This window comes from Gadus morhua, chromosome 14, assembly GCF_902167405.1.
Source record: "Gadus morhua chromosome 14, gadMor3.0, whole genome shotgun sequence".
NCBI lineage: Eukaryota > Metazoa > Chordata > Actinopteri > Gadiformes > Gadidae > Gadus > Gadus morhua.
In genome coordinates, this window is record NC_044061.1 from 22,263,915 (window position 1) to 22,286,905 (window position 22,991).

Below are 22,991 nucleotides of genomic sequence, written 5' to 3' on the forward strand. Positions count from 1 at the left end.
CAGCAAATTACAGAATTATTTTTGGTCGATGCGCAGTAAAAACTGCGTCCATGCCCATGAGAATTCAATAAGAAAATAATTGTTGTTTCCACCTCTCCCCGGAATTTGGAGCTTAGCACACCTTATAGGCCTAAAACAAATAGGACATAGGAGGCCTCAGTATGGGACGTAGAGAAAAAATACAGTGGAGCAAAACAAGTCTAAATTTAAGTTTCAGTGGTTCAGACAATGTACGGGAGTTTTGGCCACAAAATGAGAGGAGACGTTAAACCCATGAACCACATGCATGGAAGTTGTTTACATTGATGCCAGTAAAGCCGCTACCTCGCTCCAAAAGGGGATCGCAGATCGAAAGATTGAGAGCATACTATTGCCTCTTCCGCAACACTCTGATCAAAGTTTTGATAACAACTCCTTGCCTCTGTTCTGTTTGCCTCCCGAACCCTGCCTCCTCTGTACAATAACCCCAGTCCCGTCCATCAGACTGGCCGATCGTTCGGGCTACAAATGAATGTGGTGCTACAAGTGAATCTGGAGCTAAACTTCAATGGGTTGTTTTGCCATGGCAGCAGCAGATGGACGCCACATGGTAGCGGCGGCCTGGGGGCAGATGGATGACATCATTGCTAGTAAGAACTCCCGTTCCGTTATTAAAGACTATAGCCCACGGATGAGGGTTGGCCGGGCCACCCACACAGCACGCCACGCGTGTCCCTGCGCTTGGGTGTAGTCTACACCACGGACTGCGGAATCCAAAACAGGTGGAAGATGTTGTTGCTGCTGTTTTTATTTTTTAATTGTTGTGATAAAGTGAATATATGAAATGACTATGGATATGACTATTGACTCTGGTAACTGCCAGACTATTTAATTTTGTGTGAATATGCGTGAAACAAAGTAAGAAAATGTTGAATCTTTTAACACTGAACAGTCTTTATGTTTAATTGATTTTCCCCTTCTCTCCTCACGATGTATGCAGTTCTTGTTAAATATAGCTAACTATATAAATATAGTTTCTTTCTTTATTGTTATTAAGACCTACTTTTCATATAGACTACCTTCGAATCAAGTCAATACATGGTTGCAGGCCCGCCGACAGGGGGGGACAAACGGGTACGTTGTCCCGGGCCCTGGACTGGCCCTGGAATGGGGGGGGCCCATAACTGGACCCCCATGAAGTTGGGATTAATTATTGTATGTAGACTTCAAAATGTGTTGATTTAGAGAAGAAAAGTGCTTTATTTGCATTCAATTAATGACTCCTAGAGTCATTGGAGAAGAAAAAAGACGACATCATTCCATTAGTGGTCAGTGCGCGAGTTGATTCAACATGCACAAGTCAGGAGCCCTGAAAAAAAAAGAAAGGCGAAAAAGAGAGGAAGAAGCCGAAAGCCTGAGGGGATCTCTCTATAAATATTTATAAATATTTCAGAAAAGACTCAGGTGATGCTGCAGCCGGTACCAGTAAAGGCAGCTGTGCAGCACAGCCAGGTAAGACACGGCCAACTTTTTCCAGCCCCGTCGTCAAGTAACGCAGGCACAGGCGGCGTGTCAAACATATTAGCGCAGCACCACATGAGCAAGTCACACGGAGATCAATATCAGACAGACAGGGGGCATTGAATAATTTGATAACCACAACGGCTTTATTACACTGTGTTTCATACGCCTATATCTAATTGAATCTTAGAATATGCACTTTACCCCGCAAATAGGCCCATGTCCAAATCAAATGTTTCAGGCAGGCACGCGCTGCGCACTCCAATCAGGCTGAATTGATTTGAGAATCATTCCCAGTCAGCTGAATTACAGCCAGTGTAACGCGGCTCATGGTTTAAAATAAGCCAGTGGCATGGCAACATGTGAAATTGCCATTTAGATAGAGTTGGATGTAACGAATGGGTTATAAACGTGACGTTTTGGGGTAGCCTGTAACTTAGTTTCTGATTGCCGTTAACTTGAAACTCGCCAGATGAATGGGCTCCGCCTTGTTCCCCAAACATTCTCTGGAAGTCTGGCGATAAATAAAAGTACCCTTGACATGATACCCCTTGGTCAAGTGAAAAATGGTCGATGAAATGTGCAGTTAATGAGCTCTAAGTGAATACAATAGCGTGAGTTTTATTGTGATATGATTCTGAAAGCCATAACTTCACTCAGTCCATATCCATAGCCTATCCAATTAAAGTTGTAAATAATCCTTTTGGTTTATCCGTAATAAATGGGCTTGTCATCCCGACGTCATGTGTTTGGGAGCTGCACAAGGGAATTCTGTGGTTGTGTTTCGGCGTTTGACAATTTTGGGAACAAAAAAAAAGACCTTCGATTTTTAAACTTTTGTAGTCTTTGGGATAGAGTTAGCCAAGTTGATCAGTCTATTCTTTTCTGTGTTAAATCGTCAAATTAAGGGGTTTTCAATTTGTTATTTTTTAAATGATTTATTTTGACCCCTGTTAATTTAGATATAGCCCTTTTTATCGAAATATGTTCACCTTTATAGGAGAGGCTAGAGAGGATGAGAGAGAAGAAGAACAGGCTACCAAACAGGATGAGAGAGAGGAAGAACAGGCTACCAAAGAGGATGAGAGATAGGAAAAACAGGCTACCAGTGAGATAGAGGAAGAACAGGCTACCAGTGAGAGAGAAGGGGAGGAGAGTGAAGGGAGAGAGAGAGAAAGACACAGTGATTCAGGAGGAGTGGACCCATCCCCCAGAGTAGAGGAAGAGTCAGAGGGTTTATTTTTTTGGGGGGGGGGGGGGGGCCATTGAGAGAATTTTTTCCCGGGCCCAGCCAAACCTGTCAGCGGCCCTGCATGGTTGTACAAATAGATTTTGTATATGGGGGTCACTAAAAACACTGATAATAAAAACAATTTTGGTAATAACATCACACAATGACTCCAACACATTTGTCATGTAAACACTGACAAGGTGTCAACACCATGGACAAAATAGCCCTCACATGTCCGAACATATTCTAAAATTGCATTTAACTAGTTTTTCCTTTCCTTTTATAAATCACTGAAGAAACATATTTGATTAGTGATGTTGGGTCTTAAGTGTTGGATTGGATTATTTTACATTTACTCACTATACTGCCATCTAGGGGCTATTTTAAGTATTGTTGATTTCAATTTAGCAAGAAAGAAAACCTCAGTTGTTGTATCTATTGCGTTTGAGAAAAGCTTCTCAAACATGTTTCTGTCACGTATCCAAACCCTAACAACACACATACAGGTATGTCTGGCACACACTCGCACACATACACACAAACAAAAACATTGAGTCACAGGTCACGATTACCATTCCGGAGGAAAAGTAATTACAGAACTGCGACATTTGTGTAATTCCCAATGTTATGCAGCCGCGGCTGCAGCAGAAGGCCCCTGCGATGCCTGCTTGAGGCTGAATAAAGGGGGTGAGAATTACCCAGGGGCCACTACCAGGCCCAGCCGCTCAACAGGCCTGGCCCCTGAGGGCTGCGGTTCACTTGACCCCGTCTGCAGGGCCCTTCAGCTGGCTGAGGGCCTCAGAGGAGAGCGCGGACGACACAGAGACGTGGAAGAGCAGAGGTCTCATAGCACAGGGATCTCAGCTGACACCGTGCACGCACTGCTGGCTACGCTCCAGAGATACCAGGTGAATAATTGATGACTAGTCATACATTGGCCCTGTGGCTTAACGATGTCGGGCACTCCACTGCAGGACATCATTGAAGGTGCGTTTAAGTTAAACATCTGCAACATAAATGTTTTGTACTTTTTTTTACGCTTTGGAAATAGTGTGTATTAATCAGCCACAAAACGACTACAGAAAACAGCCACACATTTTTCGAACAGGGGCAGTAAACCGCCAAGGCTAATCAGGTAAACATGAGTGGGGAAAGGACTCTTCTCTGCACGGGGTAAAAAGGCTGCTGAATAAAACGGGGATCTTTATCCCCTCTGCCTGCAGGACTTCTCCTCGCTCCGTTCTGACAGAAGGTTGAACCTCCGGCAAACCGGGCCGCTAATCAGTTCCAGAGCTCCGGTCCGAATCCCTCCTCCTCCTACCTTTATTGTCTTTGTCTTAGTGCATATCCTGTTGCTATAAACCCCCTTTCCCTTACCTCCCACTCCCAACGCACACCAATTCATTTGGACCTCCAGCTCACCTAATCACCCCCCTTAATGGCATTTTCTTCCCTTTTCTCTCTCTCTTTAAGCCCCCCATTCCCCCGTTATAATGGACCCTCGAAAGGTTCCCCTTAACCCCCCCACCGACCTCCCCCTGCTCCTTTCCTGCCTCTTCTGCATGACATCTGACAAGCATGTGCCGCAGAAAGCTCCCTCGCTCCTTCTGCCCCTTTCGTGAGCCCCCTAAAATAAACCACATTTAGGGAACAGGAGAGAGAGAGGGGGAAAGAGAGGGAGAGGGAGGAAGAGAATAAAAAGGCAGTTGGCATGGTAAGAGGAGTGAAGCTCTGCTCTGGAGTTGATCAGAGACGCTGGCTTCAGGCTGCCCAGGCTCCGAACCACACGGGCCAAAGTCCTTCATGCACTGTCTGTAATTTGTGGAAGGAGAGCTCGTGAGAGTAGAAGAACTGGAAGTTCTGGAACTCACAAGTTTGCCTCTCCTCACTGCGGGCTCCGCTGAGCCGCAGCACTGTGTGTGACCGGGGAGTCTCTTGCTCACGTTACACTGCCGTCCCACCTCACGGGATATGCAAACTGTCTGGCATCTAACGTGTAACCGTGCTGATAGACACACAACAATGGGCTTGCAGGATGGAGTACAATATTGATTTGCATAAGCATTTTACCTGGCTCAAAAAGGTAAGGCGTCGTTTTTTCCCATGCATGCCTGCTCCTTTAAGATGTGACACGATTTGCAGTTGCGTACAAATGCTGTTGTTGTTGTTTTTGTTGTTATTCTGATGGTCTCATCGAGTTTGAGATTTGAGACCTTGTTTGTCAGGTGAGGAAAGGATAAAGTAGACACCTCTGTCCGTTTACTGTAGCTTACAGCCACAGAACAAAAAGTACTAGAACTTTAACAACACTTCATATAGTACACTTTATTTACAAAAGGTTTTTTCTGTGGTCTCTTTATGGGGTTTGCTGGTGTAAAGCTATGACATAGACTACTATAGAACATTGCCCATATTGAAATTTTTATATTTGTGCATTATGATATTTATAAAAATATACGATGCAAAGAAATGTGGATTTATACACAATTGGGGAAACATTAAATGACAATTGAATGTTTGCTAAATCTTAAAAAAAAAAATTTTTGGAAACTTTTGCTTTAAATTAAGAGTTATATGTGTTTCATTCTGAAATCATAATACTTTGCATGGCAGACACAGGCTGTGAAGTATTTAATGCTTGGGTGCCTAAACCTCGCTTTTAGATTGTTATTGGCGTTTTCAAATGACTGCAAACCACTTGAGTTGGCTGGCTTCAACAGCATGGATGCTGAACCACACAAAGTTTCCATGATGGAGGGTGAGAGGCTGCACATCTCAGCTATCTTCTCTCACTTGGTTGCAATACTATTGCACTTGGACACCATGGACCGAAGTACAGGCAGCACAGCCACAGAGCACCATTCTCACTCAACTATGACCAGCCAGAATGCGCGCAACGGCATTTAAAACAAGCTTAGTAACTGTAAACCTCTTTAGCATTTTTCCCACATCGTCCTCTGGCACAATAGGTTATTTGAGACTACAGTAATTCAGTGTGTACGCCCGTGTGCCCGCACACACGCACAAAAGTGTGTGTGCACTCACTGCATGCAGCAGTGCACAGCGTGTGACCCCATTGGTCAAAAAGCTCTCGTTCAGGACCAATGCGATCAAGTGGGCTTCTGCTCTGCTCTGGTCGGCCCAGTAATGTCTGAAGCTAACAGAGGCTGATACTCCTACAGGTCAACCTCAGCGCTCCTGGGAACAGCACCGCGTCCTACCAGGAGCGACTCTCTCGCCTGGAGGGGGACAAAGAATCGCTCATTCTTCAGGTAAGACCTGCTTCAACACCTCGTGATCAGGAAGGAAGTTCTGAGGCATCTCCATGGCCCACATCTGTTCAGTCGAAGCGTTATGCGTTTCTTGAAAGGGAAATTGGAACCACATTCATAAATAGAGAAAGAGAGCTATGGCTGAAGCTAAAAGCGGAGCGTTTCATTTAAGTCTGTCTTTAATAAAAGGGGGTCACATGACTGTCCCCTAGGAACCCCAAGTGATCATAAACAGAGCCTGTATCACGTAGCAGTGGGAGGGAGACTGGGAGAAGAAAACGGTTTGATGACGGTGCACTATGTCACAAAGCTTTTACTACTGGTTCTTTGTTTTATGGTCGACTGTCTGGTTTTGTGTCCCTGCGTTTGCACGCGGTTGTGCTTTGTGCATGTGTGTGCTTGTAGTCCTCGTTGTTGAGCAAGAGGAGGCCGCAGACAGGCCTCGGCTCGGGCATGAGCACGACGGCACCTGTGTGCGTGTGTGTGTGTGTGTGTGTGTGTGTGTGTGTGTGTGTGTGTGTGTGTGTGTGTGTGTGTGTGTGTTCTGACATTCTTGGGCTAAATCCCATTTGACAGACTGCAGAGGCCCTGCCTCTGACATGTGATTAGTACATTACTCAACAAGGCCCCAATAGTTCTCCAGCAGATTAGACTATATAAATATATATATATATATATACCCTGCTTCCAACATTCTTACTCTTAGCCTCCAAGAACATTATCTTGTATTATTTCTCAAACTTAAATGTGCGCACTATAAAGTGCGACAGGAGAGGTGTAATGAACATAGAAAATATTGACCGATATAAGCCACCTATATACAGAAAGACATTGTTGTCCATATACTGTGATTGGAAGTCCAACCCTTTAGTGAGATTTGATTTTGAAATATACATTTTGATGAAGGATATTTTTGTCTCATGTCCAAACCCTAACCACACACGCACACACACACACACACACACACACACACACACACACACACACACACACACACACACACACACACACACACACACACACACACACACACACACACACACACACACACACACAGGTCGGTTTGCTCACGGACCAGGTAGAAGCACAGGGGGTGAAGATCAGTGGTCTTCTGAGTTCTCTGGAGGAATACCAACACAAACTGAAATACACAGAGGAGATGCTGCAACAGGTAGGCCCACACACACACACACACACACACACACACACACACACACACACACACACACACACACACACACACACACACACACACACACACACACACACACACACACACACACAAAGCGATATGTAGTGCAATTGATCTGTGATCCATATTGACTTGCTCACTAACACAATATATCTGATTCTGTGATGCGCCACATTTGACCATTCGGCATGACCTAATGTGCACCTTTCTATGTGTGGTGTGTATTTACTATTAGAATAAGTGAGTTTATGCCAATGGTTCCACGGAACAACATTGGATTTCAATAAGGAACATAAGAATGTGTACACCATGGGTAGCTGGTTGGTTATTGAGTGGGAAGCTGCAAATGGCGGTTGACGAGTGTAATTCACAAAAAATCAGATCAAAAGCTATCTTAAACTAAATTCAGTATCTATTTCAACCACAATTTAGAAATAAATAATTACAAATCACTAAGAGTAAGACCTTAAGAAAAGAAGAAGGATTATTCTTTGTATTGTATTTATTTCCTATTAAATTGTATTTTTAAATTATATAATTCATCAATTAGAAACACACCCTTTAATAAACAGTCCCAGCCTCTGGGTTTCATCTGGCACCACCTTCGTCCCATAGGCGTTAACCTGTTAATGAACATGATAGCTACACAAGGACCTGTTGTGTTCTAATATTAGACCACACCGTGGACCAATGCTTTGATTCTATGATGTGACCAAACACTAGACCGTTTGCCTTCTCTCTTGGTACTCTTGGTACTCGTCCAGCCGTCCTTAAATCCGTGCTGAATTGTGTTTCCACGTTGTGAGAAAGCTGTAATCCGCAGATTTTCCATCCATATATTTTAACCCCAACTCTAAAGCTGATCGAGAGAGAGAAAGCAGCACCTACGAACCGTGGTAGCTGTGTAGGAGTCTGGCCTTCCCAAGAGGAAATTCCTCACTCGGATTCCATTCTGACAGTCTCCGGATCACCGTGACTACCAAAATATTTAGCGTGCTTGGGTCTCTTCCAGGTTAGTCTCCACGGAGACTCCCGCCTGGCCTCTTCAGGGCCAGCCTGGTCTGGTTTTAGCAGGTGTGCCGACCACCGTAGCTCCGCCCCTAACCTCTAATCACCTCAACCACACACACACACACACACACACACACACACACACACACACACACACACACACACACACACACACACACACACACACACACACACACACACAGAGACAGCCCTGCAGGCACCCAGACAGAAACGTGAGGGAGGGAGGTAGACACTGAGAGGCAGAGGAGTAGAACGATTATGGGAGACACAAAGGCTAGAGAAAAGGCAGAGCAAAACAAACCGTTTGAGAAACGTATGGGATGACCTAAAGCCTGCAGGGAAGAGATCAGGACAGAGGACTTGAGGTGTTAACGGTGGGACGGTTACTCGGAGAGGTGGCTAGCACACGTCCTGACTTCTAAACCACCTCCAAAGACTCCAACTTGCCCAGGCACATCACAGCAGACTCTAAAGAAATTAAGCCAGAACAGGGTCAAAATGTTATTGTGGAAGGAGTGGCTGTAAAGGATCACCAAAACGATTGACCTGATTGAGGGAAATGGACTTTACCCGACCTACAGCCACACAGTGGAGCAGGACGAGCAAGGTAGTACAAAACCTGGAGCATTCAACCTTGCATGTGTGTTTTAAAATAGATTTATGACATTTGACCAAGTGCATTATATTACTTATAGCTTGAAGCATAGCATCCTGCTACCATATACTATTAGTGATTCCATGGTGAAATATTGTCCGATCCCACGTGCACTAGAGTGTTGAGCAGTCACCAGAGTGTCTCCTGCAGATGCAGTCCCTAAAGGCAGTTAATCTCTTTCGGGTGACAAAGCTTTAACATTTTCTGTATGTGCAGAAAAAAAAAGCATATATGCATATGTGTATAACATATATTTATATATATATTATACATTTTTTCCCTTAATGGCTGCATGCAAAACCGCATTTCCAGCTCTTCTGATGTCATGGACCCTCAGCGATTTAGCACCTGTTTGACATCAGCCAACTCAGTAAACATGCCTGCCAGCAAGGTTCGACTAAAATATCAAGACTCCAAGCAATTCTCTGTGGCAATGAGGTCAGGATTCATTGAGAATCCCATCATTAAGTCTGGATTGACGGATGATGTATATTGAAAATTACTGCACTTATGAAAGCTTTTTTTAGGATTTCAGGATCAGACTCAGGACACACACACACACGAGAACGTGAGCGTGTCCCCCTGCACAAACAAACACACACAAACACATGCGCACGGGTCCCCCTACACAAGCAAACACACACACACACACATTTCTTTCTCTGTCTGTCGCTCTCTCTCTGTCTATTTCTCTCTCTTTCACTCTTACACACACACACACACACTCGCACACGCACACACACACTTTCTCTCTCTCGCTTTCTCCCACAGACACAGAATGTCTCTCTCTTACTCTTTCTGTCTTTCTCATTCTCAACCAGACACACACACACACACACACACACACGCACTCTTTCGCTCTCAGTCCGTCTCTTTCTCTTGCTCTCTCCCATACACTCTCCCTCTTTCCGTCTGTCTGTCTGAAAAGCTGTCTCTCTCTCTATCCCACACCACACACACACACACACACACACACACACACACACACACACACACACACACACACACACACACACACACACACACACACACACACACACACACACACACACACACACACACACCGTTTTGCTTTCCTCTGCAGGGTGAGCTGTAAAATAGCCATTATAAATAGTGGCTCTTGGCTGTGTATATTTAGCCACTGAAACGGCTTCTAAAAGCAGTAGGTTACCCTGTGGAGCAGTCATTGTGCAACTGCTTGTGTCTTATACCAGATAGCAACTTAGCACAGAGCACATACGTAAGTATGACTTTGTGTGTGTTTGTGTGTGTGTGTGTTAATGTGTGTTTGTGTGAGCTGCTTGCGTTCATGTGTGTGCCTGTATGTGTGTGTTGGTTTATGTGTGCGTTTGTGTGTGTGTGTGTGCATGCATGCTGCGTGCACGTGTGTGTGTGTCTGTGTGTGTGTATAATGTAGGTTCACATGTAGGTCTCCCCGTGCTGGCAGTCCTAATTACCATGCGTGTTGTTGATGATAGGAGCTGCTGAACAGGACGTCACTGGAGAGCCAGAAGTTGAACCTGATGGGGGAGGTGTCCTACCTAAAGCTCAAGTTAGCAGACATGGAGCAGAACCACGTTCACGGCACTGAGAGACAGCATAAAGCAGAGGTAAGGGGCTGTTCAAATGTTACCATACCAGGTACTTTCTTCAAAGTTGAATGAAAGTTTATTAAAGATACCTTCTCAGGGATTTGGTAAGCAATGTAGAAAAGCCTTTCTTTCTTGTGTTTTGGTAAACATTGTCAGGGACTGACCTTAGGTAATTCTAAAATGTTGGTACAACGGAAAAACCAAAACGTTGGCCCTCATCAAGGCTGTTCTTCCTGGGCAAGTCCCCCAGAAAAACAAACTCATAAAGGTGGTCTGGATTGGTCTGGCCTACGTTTCAACCTGTACCTTGTTATGAGCGAGAGGCTCAAATGTATAAGGTGTTACGTGGAGAGAGGAGAGAAGAGAGAGAGAGAGAGAGAGAGAGAGAGAGAGAGAGAGAGAGAGAGAGAGAGAGAGAGAGAGAGAGAGAGAGAGAGAGAGAGAGAGAGAGAGAGAGAGAGAGGTGTGATGTCTGTTGTTACTGTGAAAACATGGCTGTTCAGAGTGCGTGTCGGTCTTCATGGTAACGCCGTACTGGCAGAGTGTGCAGCCCTGATGGATGAGATGCTAAATTATGAGCGCTCGTCGGCTACAGTGCCGACGTTGGCCATCCACGCTCAGCTTCTGACCATTAAAGAGCACTGAATGGACCATTGTTACATCTAGAGGCTAAAGTGCTCTTCTGGAGGGCTTAGGTGGGAATGAATGGAAGTAGGATTTGTTTTGCATTCCTTGAAAAGTACACAGCTGCATTTTGTGGCTTTGAGTTGACACAAAAAAAGATCCTTAGAGTATAGTGTTTGTTAGAGACTGTTTCAAGTTTCTGTCCTATTTAAAGTTTTTCTGTGTTTTCCATCCCTTCTGTGTGTCTTTGATATTTTACTGCCATTCCACCACTGATGAACACATGTGCAGCGACCCAAGTGTGCTCACATGCACTCTCCCCCCCCCCCCCCCCCCCCCCGACCTACACACACACAACACAAACAAACAAACACAAACATCTGGACACAACGCACACTTGTAGAAAGACAACATTGTTACGTATACAAAACACAAGCATATACAGTACACTAACTTCGACAGCGTCCTTGCTGTCAAGTCAGCCTGTGGTTATATTTAGTGGTGGAGGCACTTGATATCGTATGTCATATCCGTTCAACCGGGCCCATGTGAGACTTCCTCTGTCCACGATCCAGGCATAGCCCGGCTGCTGTTTACACCCTAACTATAGACACACAAGACTGCTCTCCCCTCTGATACATCATAAATCTACCCTCTGCTGCACCTCAGCAGCGCAGACTGAACATAGACAGAGAGGCTGACTGCAAGGGTTTCAAGGGTGGACATACAATTCTTATATTATATATTGTTATTATTATCTTGAACTTATTTTAAGTCTCATGCGATTGTTTATGACACCGACATGCATTCCAGGCAGACCAGGCAGACCATATCATTTATTTTCTCTTTTTTAACCTGCATTTTCTTACTTCTCATCCCCTCATTCCTTCCCTCCCCTTGAATCTGTTAGCATGTCGTAAATTTCATTAGCGAGCTGCAGGAGCAGATGTGTAAATTCCAGGAGGAGATCAATAGCAAGATCCAGGAGCAAAGAACCCTGAATATCCAGGCAGACATCCAGACAGACTCAGTAGAGGCCAGCTGCCCACCTGCTTCCCATGAAGGCCAGAGCTCGGCCCTGGGGCTTTCCTGTGACAGAGGCCCAGGGGAGATGCACCCACTGGCGGATGCTTCAGGCAGTTCTGATGAGAATGAGGACAATGACAACTTAGGAGAAAGCTGGTCAAACGCAGACGCCACCTGCCAGTGTGGAGAACAGAGTGTAGGCGGCCCGAGTGTGCATGACCTCCGGCCAACAGCATGGTGTCTACCACATTGAGAGAATTCATATTTTTGGACCTTATTATGCTAACAACGCACCTTGTCTTAAACCATAATGGTCACATTATCGCATTATGCATCCGCAATATGTGAACGGTTTTGGTCGTAATTCAGTTGGGCAATAGCTACTACCTAATCTGTGGTGTGGTGTGGTGTGGGGAAATTACACAGTACTAATGTGGTGGTAAGAAAAAAAAAATAGAGATAATTGCAGTGAAACTGATCTATGCCTCTGTTGCAGGTGTTGTTAAAGGAGCTTCGCTTCCTCAAAGACAGAGTGGAAGTCCTGGAAGATCAGAAGTCGCAGTATGAGAAGAAACTCAAAGCAACCAAGGTGGAATGAGTTTCTTTCTTCTTCCACGCTCTGTTTTTAGAATAAACGCAATCGCTGCCCAGCAGCTTCCATTGCAGACGGTCTAGTCACAAACTAGTTTCCGAACTGGAGTCCAATCCGATGGTCCAGCCAGTTTGAAATAAGCCATTCTCTCTCTCACAGTTTACTCATTCATGGGGACTGTGTTTTCTTAAGAAGTCTGAGAACAATTTTGTAGGTAGAAATAGATATAATGACTGCCCATTACATTTGAACCTCGTTCTTGTTTATCTTGGCATGGTTCCATGGTATTAACTCGTAGACTTACTGTATATTTTTGATTTGTTTTTTAAATTATGGTCTCTTAAACTCTAATATAATATTTTGAAGGTAAGCTCTTCTCTCCCTTCGGTCACTTTCACAATCTTTCCCCTTGTCTGTACCTACCGGTACCTATTCTTTCCTGTGTCTTTCCGTGGCTGTAATCAGTGGATCGTGGCTCAGTTCATTGGCCAGAGGTTCTCTGAGGTTTATGGGGGGGGGAAATAAGTAAAGGTGGAGAGCCAGACTCTTAAACCATGCTTCCACTATGCCAGACTCAATCCCCCTTTAAATGCCATCTCATCACAATTGAACTTCAGTGTGCATGTTCATCTAAGGTGACCTTCAACTTTATCAACGACTTATTGAGACATAATTTGGTCCTTTGCTTAGTTTCCTAGAACAATGTAACGTGTGAAACTAGAACTCAAACAGATAACTCTACATCTTGATCACTGCTCTGGGACCTCTTCATCTTCTTTTATGTTAATGCTAGATAGAATTTTTTTTCCTTACTTAAGCTCTGGGAAAGAGATCAGGCAATAAATTAACTTCTTTGCCATCTGCTGTTCTTCTCTCCCTATAAATCTCAAGACAGTGCTAGGACAATAAATGGTCCTTCAAGGTTCATTAGCAGTTATTGGGAATGTGTTGTGGTGGTTATATTTCTATGCCAGTGTGGAAAAGAAATCCTAATCTTTCTATCCCCTCTTCTTATAGAACGGGCATTTATGCGACTGTTTAATGTTTAATTGTTGAGAGAGCTTTAACAAGTCTGTTATTTTTGAGGTGTGCCTAAAGACGCGTGGACAGACACAATTTGTCCTTCGCTGGAGGTCCCTATCTTGTTATTTTCTCTCCAAGTGCCCAAAAGTGTTTTCAATTGCAACGTTGCTCTGTGTGTTACCCGCAGGTCGAGATCAGCTGCCTCCAGCAGCTGCTGTTCAGCAAGAACACAGAGATTGATAACTTGAACACTCAGCTCATGGCCAGGCCCTGTCTCCCTAATGAGAACCCAGAGAGAGGTACGTGCTTCCTTTAAACTCTGCCAATCCACCCAGGGCCCTCTCTGTGCCTGTCTCTAGTCAGATAATGAAACCTGATTGTGTGATTTTTTTGGGTTATAAATCCACTGCCCAAAATACCTTGTATTGCAATAACATGTATGCTTCTAAGGAATAAAGAACTACCGTTGCATATTCATTCATGCTGCTCACACGGTCCGATTATATTCCTTTGCCCTGACCTTTTCGTATCATATAGTGTAGACAGCATCTCCTCTGTTTCTGCACAGGAAACATCTGGTTTTGTCTGGCAATAGCTCTCCAACCAATCACCCCTTTCTATTAATGCTGGTGGACTTTTGTGTATAATCTAACATTCGTAGCAAAACATTTTCTTTTGATTTTCATATGTGCATCCGTATGCAATTAGACTTCCCTCTTTGTTTTTGCTTTTGTTCCTGGAAATGGACTTCAATCAGGACTCTTCTGCATAGCGCTTGTCATCTCATGTTTGCATGGGAAACATCTAATACTTCATTTGGCATGACCTATTTCAGCCGCTATGTTTGCACAGATGATTGGCATGGTGTTTCTCTTTATAGAGCTGGAACTGCAGAAGCTGAGAGCTGGAATGGAGACCCTGTTAGCCGCCAATGAAGAGAAGGTAACTGTGAATGGAGCCCGTTTTTCTGCTCCTTCTGCACTATGTGTGTTTAGATAGGACGTATGGGGTGCTTAATGTACTTTATCCACTCTCTTTTGAGCTGCCTTGCGAAGCTGCATTGATATGTTAATGCTTAGACAGTTGTAACTGTTTTGGGATGCTGCCATGTCTCCCAGGCTCCGCCCTTAATCCTTCACAGCACAGAGGGCCTTTTGTATGGGCCATGTACCACACACACGCCCAGACGCACACGCACACACACACTCACACATAACACACACACACACACACACAAACACACACACACACACACACACACACACACACACACACACACACACACACACACACACACACACACACACACACACACACACACACACACACACACACACACACACACATACACACACACACACACACACACAACGCAGAGCCATTTTAGGCATAGCCACATGTTGTAGTTCTCTATCTGCCAACCCTAATTTTGGACTCAGCTGCACTGAAGGAAACATGTTAAAACCAGGCCCAGGCACCACTTCAAAGACCCACACTCACTCCACAGAGCTGCCTCACTCGTGTTTCCAGCCCGGCCCATCCATCCCCTCTCTCCGTCGTGTTGTGATGAAAAGGCTGTGTGAAGGGGGCATGGTGTTTGTTGAGCTGGGGTGGTTTGGTATAAAGTGTGAGGACCACCGTCCAGATGTTTCCTTTTAACGGGGATGCCGCGTTGTTCTGTGTTTGCCTGTCGCAGAACCAACGCATTGAGGAGCTCACAATGCTCCTGAAACAGTGCCGGCAATTCAGAGAGGTCCCCTACACCGCCAGACAACGTAAATAGTCCCACTACCTGCTTATTACCTGCTGCCTCTTCCATTGAAGTCTTTGATCCCTTTGAAATACACTCTTTAGCTTAAGAGCATTGTTAGGCCTCTGTATAATAGCTAATGATCCTTTGATTTTCTTTTTATCGTAGCTCCACCCACTATCCGATCATTGTCCAATAGGAGGACTGAGTCCAGCAGCAGTGAGGAAGAGGAGCAGGGGGGCATGGTGGGGAATGTGGACTCTTCCAGCTCAAAGTCTGACGATGTGAAATCTCAGGTGGGTAACGACGTGTCAGTTGGTCTCATGGTGTTAATGAAAGCCTTGAAGGAGCCTTGTAGTGCCTGATTACTGAAGTCTGAGGAGACGATTATACCCGGGCTATACAATGCTATGACTTGGACTTGTGCCATATATGTTAACATTCATATTATTATGGGATGTTTATTCCAGGTCTCCACGAGCAGCCTTTCTTCTCAAAACACATCGTTTGCATCAGTTCAGAAGGAGATTAATACAAGGTACTCTTGTTTTCCCACAGCAAACATCATATGAATTAATTCCTAAGTTAATTAACCTCATTAACTCTCAATTCTACATTTTGCAGGACAGATACACAGACGTTATCAAGTAGCACGAATGACCTGCCAAATGGACCATTAGAAAAGGTATTTCATTTAACCATGCACGACATGAATTCAGAACCCGACCATGAATATTTCAATAATGACACACAACAAAAGCTCTCATAAAATATTTCCCAGCCTCTCTGCTATGATAACCGTATCGCTATTTAAAGGTTATTATCTTTGATAGCAAAGCGTTGAGCCTGCCTTGTGATTACATTTTCCTGCAGAGCGATCATGCGGACACGCCACCTGTTAACGCTTCTCTGTCGGAGCAGAGCGAGGACAGGGAGAGAGAGACAGAGCGAGAGAGCTCCAGTGACACTCAGAGCCGCACATCTCCACACGGCAGCGAGGATGGAGACTCCAACCGGAGCAAACCCAGTGGTAAACATTGAGAACCAGAGAGCTATAGCAATAATCCCAGCTGACGTACTTACAGGACTTACTTATCCATGTGAGTGACGTTTTGCGACTATAATTTTAGCCTAACCACATTTCCCTGACCAGATGCTCAGTGTCCTTTATGATTATGGCTAATATTGGAGGCCAGTGGGTACAGGCTTGGTGGAAGAAGAGGGACCACACCCTATCCCTTGGTCTGATTGACCACACGTACCCTGCCCCACCCAAGACCGAATATAATCTCCATAAATGACTTTAAACTCCCAACTTCCACCCCACTCCCTTTCTGATGTGATGTGCAGTGCGGGCTTTTGGCTTTGAAACATTAACCAGAAATATCACGTACACGTTCAGCTGGAACTGCTTTACTTTACCCCACCACAGGCCCTGAGCCAATGAGCAATTTTCCCTCTTAATAGTCTGTAGCCTATGGTTCCCTGGGTAGAATATAATGTAGAACACAGCGGGGAGCAAATGGTTTACTGCTAAAGGTCTAATGCTTAAGAGTTAAGAGGACTTTCACAACCTTTGGTGAATACTACTGATATGATAGATAAATAAATATATGAATGTACCCATGAATCCATACACAACATGAAGAAGAAAGGCTTTTCCAACCAGTGCCATGTGTATTTTTGCCAAGACTATTCTTCATCCATAGCTATATTCATGCATCACTTTCAAAGTCACAGTCAATCCCCCACGATATAATCTAAAACACGTGTTACTTCCACATACGCTGACTCCGGGCTCTGTTTGTTCTCATAAAGGAAACGCAGAAGGCAGTGACTGCTCCAGTGGGAGCTCCGAGGCGGGCGCCCCAGCCAGCGACAGGGCCCTGGGTTCCCCTGAATACCTCAAGACCAACAGAAGCCTGAGGAAGCTCTGGGGCAAGTGAGTGTGTTGTCATCGTGGCTCTTTTGTCTCTTTGTCTTCATCACGTAGGGGGACCAGTGCATTGGAACCAGGTTCCAGATGTTTACGATACCACCAGCGGTAACCGTTGGGAACGATGCCTGGCTGAGGTTCATAAGTGACGGTTATGTTGCCCTGACAGACTGCGCAGAACCCAGTCTGGGGGCCTCCAGGGAGTGGACCCTGACGCTGGTCAGTTTCAGAGAGGGGGGCTGCGTGCCACGGCTGGGCCCAGGCTGACCCGGACCCCAGAGTCCCACAGCTCCTCAAGGTAAGGCCTCGTGGATCACTGTGGAGGAACAAACCCCTGCTCTTTAGATCACGTCTTTAGTCATGGTTAACCGATCGTTAGCCTCATAGCATAATTGCCGTCGTCATATTTTAAGTTTCATCTTGTATTAAGTGTCAGCGATGTGTAATTCAAATAGATGATTTAGGCAGATAGTGATTATGGAAGGTAAAAGGCACTCAGAAGGGCTCAGGATTCAGCCAATGAGGCACAGTGAATCTGCAGCGTTAGTTAGGGGAGTAGAGTAGAGTAGAGATAGGCTGGATACCATAATATGGCCAACATATGACTGACGCAATTATGCTATGAGGCTTATGAAGTGTCTATTGTCAGGGATATGAACACACCGTTTGGCCAGTGGAGCAAGGAGCAGGTGTGCGGCTGGCTGGAGGACTATGGCCTGGCCCAGTATGTGAACCTCACAAGGCAGTGGGTGGACAACGGGCAGACGCTGCTCTCTGCCTCCCCCCAGGACTACGAGAAGGTTAGGAAGTTTGGCTCAAAAGCGTTTACACTCCTGTATCTTTACATCAAATATTTTTGTTCATTACAGGCTAATATTTCATGCACAGCAATGTTATAATCAATGAACAATGATTAACTTAAGTATTACTGTCAACAACCCCCCAGGAGATGGGCATTAAGCACCCCTTGCATAGAAAGAAGCTGCAGCTAGCTCTGAAGGCGCTCAGCACTAAAGTGGTGGAGAAGTCCTCTGAACTGGACCACATCTGGGTCACCAGTAAGTGCTTCCTTACGAATATAAGAAGTTAAAACATGCACTCTTGGAAGAACATGGTGGAAAGTTGTAACTCGGAAAGAAACAAAGACATCTTCTGTCCTTGATTCAAAGCGAACATATTCAGCGGTAATTTGCGACTCCTCTGTGAAATCACTCAATAAGTATCTGGGACCGGTTTGCAGGGTGGCTGGATGACATCGGCTTGCCACAGTACAAAGACCAGTTCCATGAGGCGCGGGTGGATGGTCGCATGATACAGTACCTCACAGTGGTAAGAGCCAGCCAATCCAATCAGCACATCAAGCAAGCCTTGATTAATGATCCGGCACCGAACTCCAGTCTGATGATCTGAAGTATACACCCAATCAGTGACAAAGCCACTCTCATCACTCATGATCCTGTGATCCTTTGACACATGATATGAGCCTTTTCGGCTTTTACAAGATGTAAAGTATGCATGTCTTTTTTCGTCCCCGTATTTTGTTTTACCTTCATGTTCCGCACATAAACCCGATACATTCTTAATTCCCGGCGTTAGAGCATCTGGCATTCTAATCTCAAACAAGAGTTATAAATACTCACCATTGGAAGGTTTTTTAAACTCTGTCATAGTAATGAGCTTGTTGTCTTTCTCTCTTGGACCAGAATGACCTCTTGACCCTGAAGGTCACCAGTCAGCTCCATCACCTCAGTATTAAATGTGCCATCCATGTCCTACATGCCAACAAGTTCAACCCCCACTGTCTCCGCCGCAGACCGGCCGAAGAGGTAGGCCACGCTGGAGGCAGAGTCAACACAAGCCCACACATGGATGTTTTTCTAAAAGGCGATGAGCCCCGTGACATGTCAAGAGGGTCATAAGCTAAAACAATCTCTCTGGGCTATCTTTAGAAGAGCCCCTCTCCGTCCGAGGTGGTGCAGTGGTCAAACCACCGCGTGATGGAGTGGCTTCGGGCAGTCGATCTGGCAGAGTACGCTCCTAACCTCCGTGGAAGTGGGGTGCACGGTGGGCTCGTTGTAAGTAAACACGAGAGGAGAAAATAAAAGAACAAACTCTGACCTCATATACGGGTTTCTATACGCAGCATCAGATGTGTGTTATCTCCAACACTGGTCACATGTTACTTATTCTTATTTCACATTGTTATATTCCAAGTACAGTATTCTATTTAATTTACAATTAGAATTATATTTTTATTTCATTCTAATTATTTCATGTCCAGTTTTCTATTTCGTTTACAGCTATTATTATTATTAGTATATTTTATGTTATTCTAATTATTTCATGTCCAGCTTGTGTTTCCCTTTCACTTTTTATTTTTATATTGCTTTGTTGAAGGAGCCTGAGACTCAAGAACCTTGAATCTTGAATGGGGGTGAACGTCACATCATGACCACTCTCCCTCTCGATCCTTCCAGATCCTGGAGCCCCGGTTCAGCGCGGAGACCCTGGCCCTGCTGCTGAACATCCCCCCCCAGAAGACCCTGCTGCGTCGCCACCTGGCCAGCGCCTTCTCCTCCCTGGTGGGCGCCCAGGCCACGCAGGAGAAGCGCGAGTACGCCAACGCCACGGGCCACGTCCCGCTCACCACCACCGCCAAAGTCAGGGTGAGGAGCTCGTTCGCTGTAGCCCATTCACATTGACATTGTAGGGGATACTGCAGACGCTTTTATCCAAAGTGACTTACAACCATTAATGCACACATTCACACACTGACAGCGGTGTCGACCATGCAAGGCGACAGCCAGCCCGTCAGGAGCAGTCAGGGGCTCAGGGACACCTCAACACTCAGCTAACCCAGCTAGGAGGAGCCAGGGATCGAATTAGTAACCATCCGGTTACAAGCCACAAGCCACTACTGTCACCCCCGGACCACTATGTGCGATGCGACAAGTCCAGTCCAGGGCATTCATTTCATTCAATTTTATTTGAAAGTACGTTAATCCCAGGTAGTCTCAAGGGGCTTAACAGGCCACATATTTATGACACCCCCCTGACCTTAGCCCCCCAGAGGGCAAGAAAAACCTCCCTTAATTAGCAAGGAAGTAATCTTGAGAAGGAACGCAGAGTGGGAGAACCCTCCCTCTAGGGCTGATCAGAAGTACAACAGGTGCCATAATCAACATACATACACACAGGCAAAACCTTTTCAAATCATTTACTTTATCAAAGTAATATCTATGGTGATGGAGTGCTTGCCGGTTAACTGTAAAGAGAGTCCAGTCCAGGCATATGATAACTCAGGCATTAATTCCTTATGTTGTTTTTGTTGACAGCCAAAGAAGTTAGGCTTTACCCAGTTCAGCCACCTGAGGAAGAAGAAGCCCGATGACACTGCCGACTACATCTGCCCGATCGACAGCGGAGTTGTCCCCGCTAATGGGGTCTTCTATCGACCCTACTCAGGGATGAGGCATCTTAGCCCCTTGCTGGACAGACAGTCTGAGAGGCAGGAGAAGGCTGGCGTACTGAGTGGATGCTGAAGCCTCATCATGATTACCAAATGGATTATTTTTAAACCTCGACAACCGTTGCCACTCATATGAACCAGGACATGTTGTGGTTCGGTTATATTTTTGGGCAGATGTTATGTCCAAAATGCAAACCAGATTGATGTTGTGGATGTCGTAGGATAATCCAATAGAAAGCCTGCTCAAGAAAGACAAAACACTCTCAAAGCTAAGAATACATTCTGAGCCAGCATCACATTTAGATTACAAATGGTCTTCTGAACTACAACTTCAGACGTCAAGATGAGAATAATATAATTCAAATAAATAGATTAAGATTTGGCATACAACTGTTTTTTAGGATATAGAAAATGAAAGCTCTATTTGCACTTGAGTTGACATTGTTTGTCTACATTGCTAATTAGTGGAGGCCAACAACGCATTCATTTGGTGTAAAGTGCTATCTAACTACCAATGCAATAAGCAGAAGAACCCTAGCCACTTCTGTGTTACCAGCTGTTCCCAGGTCAGGTACAAATGACAGTAGCGTAACGGTGAGGAAGAGTCCTATGAGCCGTACCTTCTTTATTTCTTTCTTTCTTTCTTTCAGAATGAACTATTTTTGACATTATTTGCATTCCTTACAGAGTGGACTTCCAGATGTTCACATGTGTTTTAATGTAATGCCTTTTATTGTTTATGCTGTATAGGAACATATCAATGTTCTCCTGATTTGTATTGGAATATTGCCGGCCTTATGATGCATAACTTTATTTATCTATTAGCACAATTTACCCTTGTACTTAATGTGTTTGAGCAGAACAAAGTGTACTTATGGAAGAAACATAACACAAATGCAGTTATAAATGTCAGAAAAATGTGTGTTTATAAATATATAAAAATAATTAAGATATTACACTTTCTATACCAAAGGTTAATTTCCTACTTTTGTAGGGATCATTTTTCTATTCGTACAGCTCATATAGTTCCTATATATCCTTATACTGCCCTCTGCTGGTATGAAATGAAGATGCAATCAAACTCGAATGTAGACGGACGTGATTATTTACCTCTTTTCTAGGTACTTCAAGATCATTAAAATGTATTACTGGAATCAGACACAAAGAGTATTGTTTCATTTTAGATTGCATATCCCTCATCCTATTAAATACCACTCTGAACACAAATATCTATTTAATCTAACTATAATTAGATGAGTCTCTGTCTGTCTTCCCACTTTGCCTGTGCATTTATGAGGACCCAAAGAAGTACAGAGTCGAGTGTGATTTTGGACGTGTTTTGGACGGGCACTGCACTAATATATATCCAGTTGCATACGAAGTAGCAAGGCCTATATTTAATAGAATCAATGAAACAAGGCTAGAATTATCCTTGGCGATAACTACCAGGCAAAGTTTATACTAAGTATTGCAGAACTATTTATTCAATGTCAACAATATGTCAAAACTGGTTTAAAGAACAGGTATATGGTTCATAGATGTAGGGTACGGACAGTTGCTTGTTCGGCTATGACCTTACTTTGGGGAAGCCACTGGGTGATTGGGCATCATATTCGCCATTGTAACATGTGATACCTTAAACATTTGTGCCTCTCTGCTTGCTGCTCCAAATTAGTTTGAAGGTACATCTTGATTGAGTCAACTGACGAGATACTAAATGCTAGAAATAACTCCAAGCATAAAACCAATACATACAATAACCTGTATAAAGTTTATAGAATAAAGTGTATTGACACTCCAGTCCAAACGTATTCCTCCATAATAACCCACATTAACATACCTCACTGAGAATCGAACCGGTTGGTGGGCGTCCCGGCCACCAGGGGTCTCCCTATAGCTGGTCCAAACAGGACCGAAGCAGCCTTCCTCCTCTTCTCCAGTGTCAGGTTGGAGTGAACGTGAGACGGTTCAGGTGGTGGATCAGAAAGCTGCAGAGACAAAGAAAATAATGTTATCGCTTTCATATTTGCTTCAATTAATTAGAGACACATATGGAGCCTCCTTCTCAAAGCCCGTTTTGAAAAGAACTAAACAAAT

General features: G+C 44.6%; 1 protein-coding gene across 5 annotated transcripts; it reads left to right on the forward strand.

Moving 5' to 3' along the window:
• The first annotated feature begins 4,361 nt into the window (after positions 1-4,361).
• On the forward strand, positions 4,362-22,053 carry ppfibp2a (PPFIA binding protein 2a). Of its 5 annotated transcripts, XM_030377839.1 has the most exons (22): positions 4,362-4,814; positions 5,914-6,003; positions 7,061-7,174; positions 10,361-10,492; positions 12,009-12,320; positions 12,621-12,713; positions 13,927-14,038; positions 14,620-14,681; positions 15,436-15,514; positions 15,658-15,785; positions 15,960-16,027; positions 16,114-16,174; positions 16,363-16,519; positions 17,308-17,431; positions 17,595-17,723; positions 18,075-18,225; positions 18,372-18,483; positions 18,666-18,754; positions 19,129-19,251; positions 19,375-19,500; positions 19,903-20,091; positions 20,761-22,053. In XM_030377839.1, exons 1-22 carry the CDS (start codon positions 4,767-4,769, stop codon positions 20,965-20,967), a joined length of 2,706 nt encoding a protein of 901 aa, XP_030233699.1. In that variant the 5' UTR covers positions 4,362-4,766; the 3' UTR covers positions 20,968-22,053. The 5 variants fall into 5 exon arrangements, with proteins under 5 accessions (XP_030233699.1, XP_030233702.1, XP_030233700.1 ...); XM_030377842.1 differs by lacking the exon at positions 12,009-12,320 and having other exon boundaries at positions 4,364-4,814; XM_030377840.1 differs by lacking the exons at positions 4,362-4,814; positions 5,914-6,003; positions 7,061-7,174 and adding an exon at positions 8,388-8,834.
• The last annotated feature ends 938 nt before the right edge of the window (positions 22,054-22,991 follow it).